This window comes from Vulpes vulpes, chromosome 4 (assembly GCF_048418805.1).
Source record: "Vulpes vulpes isolate BD-2025 chromosome 4, VulVul3, whole genome shotgun sequence".
Classification (NCBI taxonomy): Eukaryota; Metazoa; Chordata; class Mammalia; order Carnivora; family Canidae; genus Vulpes; species Vulpes vulpes.
In genome coordinates this window covers 124213360-124225056 of record NC_132783.1, presented here as the reverse complement: position 1 = coordinate 124225056, position 11697 = coordinate 124213360, and the positions used below count along the sequence as shown (strand labels likewise).

General features: G+C 38.8%; 1 protein-coding gene across 1 annotated transcript; it reads left to right on the top strand.

Moving 5' to 3' along the window:
- The first annotated feature begins 870 nt into the window (after positions 1-870).
- MRPS30 (mitochondrial ribosomal protein S30) lies at positions 871-8020 on the top strand. The gene is made up of 5 exons (XM_026017012.2): positions 871-1649; positions 3016-3161; positions 4076-4181; positions 5475-5651; positions 7655-8020. The coding sequence occupies exons 1-5, from the start codon at positions 1076-1078 to the stop codon at positions 7924-7926; spliced, it is 1275 nt and encodes a 424-aa protein (XP_025872797.2). The 5' UTR covers positions 871-1075; the 3' UTR covers positions 7927-8020.
- The last annotated feature ends 3677 nt before the right edge of the window (positions 8021-11697 follow it).

The following is an 11697-nucleotide window of genomic DNA, read 5'->3' as shown; positions in this document are numbered from 1 at the left end:
GTATTTCTAAATGTCAGTTTAACAGCCCTGCAACTTCATAGTTAAATTGCACCATCACTTCTAACGCAAAGGCATAACTTCCTTTTAGCGACAAAATGTTTGGTTTTCAATACCCTCAAGAATTACTGCAATAAATCCAAATAAGTATTTTTCCAGGTCTTGGCTATAAAAGATAAGAGTCAGTAAATTAGATGACCTGAAATGAGCTTAAATTTTTATTTAGGGGACCTTTTTCAGCAGGTATTTAGTGACTACCCACTATGCATAGGTATTGATTGATTGCTAAGGATTAAAAGTAAAACAGGTCCTTTCCTCAAATTGCTGACAGATTAGCAGGAACTGACTCATGTGCGATCAATAGTGAGTTTTAATACAGAGCAAAATACAAACAATTCTTTAGATTATTTTTATTGTTGTTATTTTCTTTTGCACCCCCCCCCCGTTAAATCCAAGTGAGCGTATATTCCCCCTTTTGTAAATTAAAGGGATTAAAGTAAATTAAACAAATTATGGATCAATTAGCATAGAGAAACATGGAATTTCTTTCCCCAAAGATTAGCAGTGGTCATCTGTAAACGATGCTTCCATCATTTAAAGAAAAAAAAAAAAAGCATGTATTATCAATAAAACATGTTAAAACACTATTTTCAATAAATTCCAACCCTAAGAACCAACACACTCACGAGGTGGGCTGCGCCTCACACAAATGAAACCGGTAAATTTAACCACGGGCTAAAGGTCCCGGTGCAGAACGTTCCAAGCGAAATCTGACAAGAGGTCAACCTGGGCGGCCGCAACTCCTCCGCGAAAGCTTCGTCTTTCCCGCTAGGCCCGAGGGAAACCTACCGGCGCGCGCAGGTTCCGCCGTCGGCCTACAAACGCCCCGGCGCGCAGGAAACGAAGTAGAAGTGATCTGATTGGTCAAGAAGTGAATGACGCAACACCCCTTAGGCCCACTGAGAATCGGCCTCCCCAAGCCCGGCTCAAATGCCGCTTCCGATTGGTCCTTACGGCCAAAGCGCCGCGCCGTGTGCTGAGGTTAACTTCCGGGCCCGAACCCCCACCCCCGGGCAAGATGGCGGCCGCCAGGTGCTGCAGGCTCGCGCTCCGCGGGCGGGGACCCTCGCTGCACACTGCGGCCCAGGCCGTCGTCACGGCTTCAGAAGTGACCGGCCCCGATGTCACGGCGGCCCCCGTGGCGCGCTACCCGCCGATTGTGGCCTCCCTGACCGCCAAGAGCAAGGCGGCACGCCAGCGGCGAGTGGAGCGGTGGCAGGCGTCGGTGCACGCGGCCGAGTCGGTGGACGAGAAGCTGCGAATTCTCACCAAGATGCAGTTCACGAAGTACGTGGTTTATCCGCAGACTTTCGCCCTGAACGCCGACCGCTGGTACCAGGGCTTCACCAAGACCGCCTTCCTGTCGGGCCTGCCGCCGCCCGCCGAGCCCGCGCCCGCCCTGGACCTCGAGGCCCTGCGCGCCGCGGCGTGTGACGGCCTCCTGCAGGAGCACTTCTACCTGCGGCGCAAGCGGCGCCCGCCCGTCTACCAGGACCGCGAGGCTCTGGCCTCGCCCTTCCTGGATCAGCTGGTGGCCGCCCTCGTGGGCCTGCTCGGCGCGCAGAACCCCGTCCTGGCCACCGCCGCCCTCGGTGAGCCTTGCGGCCGCCACGCCGGCCCGGGGAGGTGGGGGCTGCGCCTCTCTTCCTTTCTCTGCATTGTTCATTTTCCCCTAGTTCTTCGCGCCTTGCTGGGCGCCCCCGCCCCCCCGGGTTTAATGCAGTCCCTGCGCCAAGAATCTGGAGCCTGGGTTCTGGGGCCTGTGCTGCTACCCTACTGACTAGCCGGGCAACCTTCCACGACTCCAGCCCTTCTGCTTCGTGAAGGTCCAGCCAAATGGAAGAGCAGCGTTGCTCCGGAGAAGGGACAGGCCTGGCGCTGTTGGCTTTGGGCCTTCCACCAAAAGGTTACATGACTGTATGTCAGCTCATGAACCTCTTTTAGCCTACTTTTTCTCATTTCCAAGAGATTTACAGTAGTAGTACTTTATTGTAGGATTGTGAACATTGAAGGTGATGCTGATTAAAATACCTGGCGTATACCCAGTACTTCCTATGTACCAGGCCCCGTTCTGAATCTTGTATGTGCCAACCAATTTAAACCTCACAGTAACCGTTTATAGGAGGTAGCATTGTTTTATAAATGGGGGAAGAACCAACCTGAGGTACAGAAAGGTAAAATGAACTTCGTCAGAGAACCTGTGGCTGGTAGATGGGAGTTCAGGATTCAAACCTAGCCATTTTGGGTTCCCAGGAAACAATCAGCAACTTCTATTAACTGTTACGTGCAGTCATGAAACATTAACGGACAGTTTTAAAAAATACGTGTTCCCAAGGTATTGATTATTTTAGATCTACCGCCTGGTAGGTGTCTTCATAAATATTTGTTTTATTAACGTTGTAACTGTAGGTGTGTGCTCAACTGAGTCTTGTAGTGTGCATGTTATTTCTGTCTCAGTTGGGAAGGAAGTGGTCTTGAGAGAAGCCTGGTGGATGTTGACTACTCTTGATTGTTGGCCTAAGAAAACTTACTTGACTTTGTCAAGACTCAGATCCCTCTACAAAAAAATGGAGGTGATGACAACTGTACATTCCTTTGAGAGTTATTGTGAAGATTGATTTAGTAATTGTGACTCCTATAAAAACTTTTTATTTCTGGCGAGCGATATTCCTGTCGGTCTTATTTCCTTTACAGTTTATTCTTAACTGAGAAACCTCTTCCATTACAGTGTTTTGTGTATGATGGATGGCACAACTAGACAATAAATGTTTGAGCATTAAGTCACAGTCATCTTAAGGTAAATCATCATATAACCCAGACTCCATCTTCCATCAAATGTAATTTTTGATAATTTTTAATTTGAACAATTATTCTTAAGTTCTATATTGTTGGTATTCAAATAATAACCTAATTTATCTAAATTATTAAATAAGAAAATTTTGAATTATCTTTTGACAGACCATAAGCGCCCAGTTCACTTTTACTGGTTGCGAGGTGAAGAAATTATTTCTAAGGGTCATCGGAAAGGTCGAGTTGATGATTTACGATACCAAATAAATGATAAACCACACAACCAGATTCGAATATCCAAACAACTCCCAGAGGTAAGGAATTACTGCATGTATATCTACTGACATCTGGTGAGGAAATGTCATAGGTAGCTTAAGTAATGGGCCTCGTAGGATAAACGCTTTTTCACTTTTTAACCTATTATGGTATGTATAGTTCTCAGATGTCAATCATTTTTAAGCAGGGTTAAGGCATCAGTTTTGAGGACCATACAAATCTTTTCTTACGATAAAAATATGGGGTACCTGGGTGGCTCATTCGGTGAAGCGTCTGCCATTGGCTCAGATCGTGATCCCTTGATCCTGGGATCTTGCCCTTGGTCCTGGGCTCCCTACTCAGCAAAGTAGTCTGCTTCTCCCTCTCTCTCTGCCCCTCCCCCCCCCATTGTGTCCTCTCACAGACTCACTCTTGAAATGAATAGAATCTTTAAAAATATGTATAAACAATTGATGGTAGTTTATGTTTGTAATTTATAATATGCTACACTACCTAATCATAAATCAAGGCATTTTTATCATTGTAAGCTGGTCATTTTTTATATTTATGGTTCTTCTGGAGAAAATAAGTATATTTGAGTGATGTCTGTGTGTCTGTACATACACATGCACACACACACTCTCTCTCTTACGTTTATTCTGTAAAGGTCCAGGCAGTGAATATCTTAGGCTTTGGGACCATAAGTCTGTGTTGCAGCTGTGCATCTTAGTTCTTAAATAGTGTAAAAGCAGTTACATACCATATGTAAATGAATGTGCATGACAGTGTTGCAATAAAACTATTTGTATAATCAGGTGACTGGCTGGATTTGGCCCATCGATAGATGGTGGTGTTACCAAATCATTTTGTGAAAAATATCTTATTTTAAGATTCTTAAGTCTATAAAGAATGTGAGTAAAATAGGTGCACTATACTATTGTTGTGAATTTATTTATGACTCTTTTTCTTTAAGTTTGTGCCACTGGATTATTCTATACCCATCGAAATCCCTGTTATGACTTGTAAGCCAGACAAACTTCCATTATTCAAACGACAATTTGAAAATACCATATTTATTGGTAAGTTTTTCTTTTGAAATATTGTGCCATCATTGTGTACAGAGGCTCCTGTGCAGATGTACCATATAATTCTTCATGACGAAGAGGTTCGGGTAGTTTACAAGCAATGTAATTCATAATCTCAGGTTATTGTAATATGCACGAAAATTGGGGAAAAATACTCTTTCAGCTCACCATTTAAAATTTTGTTTCTACTGAGTTAGCAGCATTTAACTTTAAAAAATAGTTTTACATGTTAGGTTTTGTTGATTTATTATGCAGAAAAAGTAATTTGTCCTTTTTCAAAAGTAAACCAGTATAGGACCAGACTTGAGGCAGTGATTGGCTTTTTTTTTTTTTAAACCTTCTGTTTGAAAATAGATAGATAGATAGATAGATAAAATCTGTTTATGCCACACACTGTGAGAACCATTAAGAATATAAAAATTAATAAGGCCTGGTGTCTGTCCTTGTGTAGCTTATGCTTTTGCTGTCTTTTTGTCTATTAATTTATAGTTAACTTGAAAATTTTAAGAAACTAGCTTTATACTAGTCTTCCAGATGTATTTTATCAGCCCCTTCTGTGTCATCGTGGTCTTAGAGTGTGAATTATGGGAAATTTTGATTGAAAAGATTTTACTACTAAAGTCCAGAATATCAGCATTTCATGAAATATTGGCTCTTCATTTTCCTTAAGTGAAAATCTAGTATAAAAATAATTTTCCAAAAAACGTTAGGAACAAGGTGGAGACTAATGAAATGTTTTTATCATTTGGTGAATAAGACAAGGAAAATAATGTAGCTCCCAAAGATGAATAAAAGATTTGAAAAAACTAACGGAATTTCATTTTATTTATTTGTTTATTTTAAAGATTATATTTATTCATGAGAGGACACAGAGAGAGAGGTGGAGACACAGGCAGAGGGAGAAGCAGGCTTCTTGCAGTGACCCTGATGTGAGATTCGATCCTGAGACTCCAGGATCACGCCCTGGGCCAGAAGCAGGCGCTAAATCGCTGAGCCACCCAGTTGTCCCAGAACAGGGAATTTGAAATAAATTTACATACATTCTTTTGATTGATCCTGTGTCATCATAGTGGGCTTGATGATAGCTAGCAGGTTGTACTTTCACGTGAAGTTTAACTTCATTCTATAACCAATGAAGTAAATCAACTTTGCCACTTGTGTATTTTGAATACTGATCACACAACGTGTAGAGGAGAAAGATGAGTTTGAAGCAGAAACTAAGGACGTATGCTCCAGATGTTCTCATGCACATTTTCATCTGAAATTTTTTTTTTTTTTGCTCTTCAGGCTCAAAGACAGCTGATCCATACTGTTATGGTCACACACAGTTTCATCTATTACCTGACAAATTAAAAAGGGAAAGGCTTTTGAAAAGGAACTGTGCTGATCAGATAGAAGTTGTTTTTAGAGCTAATGCTATTGCAAGCCTCTTTGCTTGGACTGGAGCACAAGCTATGTATCAAGGTAAAACTAATTTTATGGCATTATTCTTGGAAGATACCTGTGACATTTTAAGAATTTAGTGGTTTCTCTGGGTTAAGTGTAAGTTGAATCTTAACATTTTGAAAACTTGCAGTGACAAAATACAGTAGTCTTAAAAATCGTAATTAAATATTTTACATTTGCAATTGGCAAGTGGTGTTAGTTTTTTTGATCTTTTACTTTGACCACTTTTGTGTAAATATTTTTTTCTGATGCCCTTAGGCATGTGAATGACTATAGCCAACTAAGTCAACTCTGGAGATCATAGCAGCTCTCTGATGCTGGAAAGAGAAGTGCTTTGGTGGATTTAATTTTATATTAAATCACAACTCTTCTGTATAATATCTTTGAAGGTTATATATGCAGGATGTGGATTAAGAGATTGTTTATTCATTCAGTAAATAGTGAATGCTTTTTGGAACCAAGCAGTGTTGGCCTTGGAGATGTAGTGTTGAATGAAGCAGGCAGATCCTGCTGTCCTGTCCTGCTGTCACTGAACTTACAGTGAGGAGAGTAAAAGATAATAAACATGTAGTATTTTTAGTTAGTGGTAGAGTAGTGTGGAGGAAATATACTGTGTAAGGGATAGAATGACTTACAAGGTATAGGTATAAATGAGATAAGGGGCTGAATGTATTTAAATGGAGTAATTCATGTTACACTATATGTTGGCAAATTGAATTTAAATAAAATACTTTCAAAAACAAAAATAAATGGAGTAATTGAGGGGAGGTCTCTAAAAAGTAGTATTTGAACAAAGACCTGACTGTTGAATAGCTGCCTAAGCATAAACTTGGAGGAAACACACTTCCAGGCAAAAGGAATACAAGTAAAAGTCTCTGAGGTAGGAAAGGACTTGAAGTATTTAAACAACAATGAAGAAAGGGAAAGAGGAGAGTGATGCAGGATGAGATAAAGGAAGCCAGAGGCCATATCAAGAGGACTTTGAGAGCCTGTTGGGAGGCATTTGGATTTTATTACAAAACCTGAAGTAATAAACTGTAATGTGTAACCAGATTAATCCTATATGAGTTCCCAGGAGGAATTTAATACAGATAATTATTTCTAGGCTCACCTTTTTATCTTCATATATATGTATATAATTTATTTTAATCCTTTACTCAAAATTGGTGACTTAAATGGAGAGAATAAGAATAGGATTAAGAATGAAGCAGAAATGGAGGAATATTTCTCAAAGACGTTAGTTAGAACGTCTAAGGTAAAGTGCTTTTTTCCTATAATTAATTACAGGTGCTAACCATATTATTCATTGACTGTCTTCATTAAGGCTGATAGAAAATATGTAGAAGGAAAAAAACTGCTTGGCCTGGCAGTGGGATTTAAAAGTGTTAAAGCCAGTCAATCTAGAAGAAGAAGCAGCCAGAAAATTTGAGTAGTAAAGGTATTTAAAAGCATCCTGCAACCTATGACACGACACCAAGGCATAAAACCAATTTCAGAATATGTAAAGGAAGAACAGTTTGTCTGAGGATGTGATTGATGTCCTTAAAAAGTCTGTTTCTTTTTTTTTCTGATGGTATTTTTTTTTTTTTTTTATAGATTTGGTGAAGTAAATGGCCATAATGTTTATTAGGTGCTAGATGATACCGTACCAGGAAAATGAGTGTATTTGAAGGTAGTTAGTACCAGATGTAGGGGAGATCTGCACTGAAAGATCTTGCTGCCTTTTTTTTTTTTTTTTTTTTTTTTTTTTAAACAAAGTGACTTGAGGTAGAAAGCTGTTGAAGACTGAAGTTACTGAGAATGTGTTGTAAGTTGGGGATATTAGAAGGGGAGGGAATAGTTTTTGATGCAGAAATAGAATATAGGATTCGATTGGAGAAGATGAGGAAAACTTTGAGATCTTTAGGGATTTAGTAGGTAAAATAGGTTATAGGGAATATTTGATACCCTCTAATGTGCAAATGTTTTGTTTTGGTAAAGTATATTCTGTGTGTAAATTTCAGTATAACTTTTTTCTGTAGGATTTTGGAGTGAAGCAGATGTTACTCGGCCTTTTGTCTCTCAGGGTGTGATCACAGATGGAAAGTACTTTTCCTTTTTCTGCTACCAGTTAAATACTTTGGCACTGACTACGCAAGCTGATCAAAATAACCCTCATAAAAATATATGTTGGGGGACACAAAGTAAACCTCTCTATGAAACAATTGAGGATAATAATGTGAAAGGTTTTAATGACGATGTCCTACTTCAGATAGTTCACTTTCTACTGAACAGACCAAAAGAAGACCAATGACAGCTGCTGGAAAACTAAGAAGAAATAATTGATTCAGGACTTCAGGAATACTTCATTTTCTCTGAAGGAAAAATAAAAGGAATTTGAATGATGAGACTCGTTAAATGCATTATTTTGAGACAAATATTTCTTATGTTAACCTGTGGTTAGGCCTCTCATCCTGTTCAGAGTACACACTGAAAGACTTAATTTTAGATAGAGTATGTTGATTTTAAGGTAATTTTATTCCTATATGACTAATTGATCAGATCGGTTGAGCTGTCTGCAGTACCTGGTAGTCGTTGCATGTGGTTTTGAAACTAATATAAGGATAGTAATTCAAAAGTTTGAGAATATGTAGATGTGTTAGATATTTCTTTTTTCTTTTTAATTTCTTCATTGATAACACGATGCAGTTTCAGAGTCCTACTCAAACTGCTTTAAAACTGTTCCATCAAGGATGGAACAATATTTTGCAAGTAGAGGAAACTGAGGCCCGGAGGAGTTGAGTGAGACTCTTCTACAATTTCACAGATAACTAATAATACACTGATGAATTATATGCAACTTGAAACTTAGGTACTTAGCACTCAGAAGTAACATTAACAAGCACAGAATTTTTGTGTAATGCCAGCACCTAACACATGGCACATGGTACTTAGGAGATATTTGACCCAGGGGCACCAGATTGGCTCGCTCAGTAAAGTATGTGACACGATTTCAGGGTTTTAAGTTTGAGCCGCATGTTGGGTATAGAAATAACTTAAAATCTTTAAAAAAAAAAAAAAAATAAGGGGGAAGGTGCCTGGGTGGCTCCGACAGTAAAACGTCTGCCTTCTGCTTAGATCATGATCTCAGGGTCCTCGGATTGAGTCCTGCGTCAGCTCCTTGTACAGTAGGGAGTCTGCTTCTCCCTCTTACTCTCCCCTGCTCATGCTCATTCTCTCTCTAAAATAAATGCAATCTTTAAAAAAAGAAGTAATATTAACATATTTTGTGTTTTGCTCTATCACAAAGATTAGGAAACTGGGTCTGCTATGTTTCAAAATCAGTTGTCAGTAAAATTGTTAATTTTGTTGAGAATTAAGATTCATTCAGGACATTTTTAGTGAGAAGAATTACCTTAGTATAATCATGCTCGGTATTTTACATGACCTCCTGTTGTGAATATTTAAAACAACACCCCATTAGGTACTGCAGTCATATGACAGATAACCAACCTTATTTATTTCCTTCCTTCCTTCCTTCCTTCCTTCCTTCCTTCCTTCCTTCCTTCCTTCCTTCCTTCCTTCCCTCCCTCCTACCTTCCCTTCCCCTCTCCTCCCCTCCTCTCCCCTTTCTTTCAAGAGAGAGGCCACAGTTATATTGATAGCTTCCTCAACAGGAAGCCTAGGGATTATTGCCATAAATGATTGCTAAACTGAAGGAATAGCATCTGAAAGATGCCATTCAGCCAAAGACTTCCTTTGCAAGGCACTGTGTTATGTTCCATCTTTAGCACATATTGTCAGTTTACCAGAAGCCATGTAATTTCACACCACCATTTTTTGTTTAAGCAGTTTCAAGAGCTTGCAATATTGCTTTCTACCTTTGGTCCTGTGTGTTCAATCCATGTGTTGCGTTCCCATTTGTCTTTAATGGAAAAATGCAGATGTATAGAGAGCAACTCTACTGAGCTCCAAGCACAGTGATACCTCTCTTAATCTTAGCTTTCACTTCCTAACTCTTCACACCTTGGGCATTTTGAGTTACCATCCTTTACTTCTGCCCCCATAAAACAAAATTATCTTACGGAGTTTAAGGATTAAATGAACTAATGCATTCAAGAATGATTTAAAATTCTATGTAATTAAAATGTTTAGGATTCAGTTGAAATGCCATTGCTTTCCCTAAGCTGATTATATTTAATTGTGTTTAATTATCCCATCCTTTGAATACTTAACACTTCTGGTAGCACCTGTTTCATTCTCTTGTAAATAATTTTTCTAATCCCAAATGGAGAACACATACCACATACATACATACCTGTACAAACATGTCAGGACCTCATATAGCACTTACTGTATTCTAGACCCTGGTCTAGATGTTTTACATAGATTACCTCAGTTAATCACAAACATTACAGAATCTAGGTACTATTCCCATTTTGCAGATGAGTTAACAGGGCACAGAAAAACCAATACCTTATTGAAGTTCATATATATAACTAGAATGTTGCAGGGTTGAAATTTGAGCCCTGGTGATCTAACTCCAGAACCTACTTATAACCACTCTGGTATATATTGTTCAATACTACACTAGGTAGGAGTTTATAAATTTAGATAAAAGATAGATTATTTCTGACTAATGAATTCTGGAAATGTGTCTTGGAGCAATGGCATTTGAATTGGTTCCTGATAGATGGTATTTTCCAAAAAGAAAGGGACAATAAGTAGGTGAAACTGAAGGTGGAAAGCTACAGGACATACCTGGGAAATAGGCAGTAACTTCACTTAAGCAAGTTGGATGTGACCTAAAAGCAGTTGGGAAGCAAAAATTTACCAAGAAATAAGTCTAACTGGTCTCAGACTTCTGCGTTAACACTGAACATTAGGAAGCAGTGTAGCAGTGTCATAGACTTCCAGAGGAAAAGTTAAAACAAATCTAGGACCAGCCAAGATAATAGACCATGTAGAACAATCAAAAAAAAAAAAAAAAAAAGAAAGAAAAAAGAAAAAATGTCAGAACATATGTCACAAGTTTATGAAAATGTACTACAGTTGATTAGCAAATGATATTAGGAAGCAATGAATGGAGAATCAAAATGAATATAATGAGTACACAGAGTCATATCAGGCAAAATTACGTATAAAGCAGGGTTAGCAATATGAATTTAAGCGGGGATCCCTGGGTGGCTCAGCAGTTTAGAGCCTGCTATCGGCCCAGGCCCAGGGTGTGATCCTGGAGACCCGGGATAGAGTCCCACATCAGGCTCCCTGCATGGAGCCTACTTCTTGCTGGCTCTGCCTCTCTCCCTCTCTCTCTCTCTCTCTCTCTCTCTCTCTCTCTGTCTCTCATGAATAAATAAAATCTTAAAAAAAAATGAATTTAAGCAATTCAAGGCAAAAACTAAATTCCAATGTTAAAAAGTCATTAATATGTTTTAAATTGTTAATCAGTATGTGAAATGTTAATGTAAATCTTAAGTTGGAATAACTAAAAATAAGGAATAATTAGGAAAATTTAGTTAATAAAATTTGGTTCCTTAGAAAAAAGTTTTAAAAATGTGATAGAACTTGTATACAAAATCATTGATTAGACTATAGAAAGTCTCAGAAAATTCTTAAAAGCCAGAATTATATAGATCATGAAATCTATCCATACCACAGTACATCTGAAAGTTATTAATACAGTTTTTAATAAGAAACAATTGTTTGAAAATAAAAATGTCTTTCTAAAGAACTATAGAGTTGCTATTAATTTACCTGGACAATATACAATTAAACACTCAGAGCTATATCACAATCTAAAAATGAAAGCTGGGATCCCTGGGTGGTGCAGCGGTTTAGCCCCTGCCTTTGGCCAGGGGCGCGATCCTGGAGACCCGGGATCGAATCCCACATCGGGCTCCCGGTGCATGGAGCCTGCTTCTCCCTCTGCCTATGTCTCTGCCTCTCTCTTTCTCTCTGTGACTTATGTGACTATCATAAATAAAGTAAAAAAATAAAAATAAAAAAAATAAAAATGAAAGCTATCTTCCTTGCCTTTTCATTTTTAGTCAGATATATTTTTATATAAATTAGACAGTAGTAC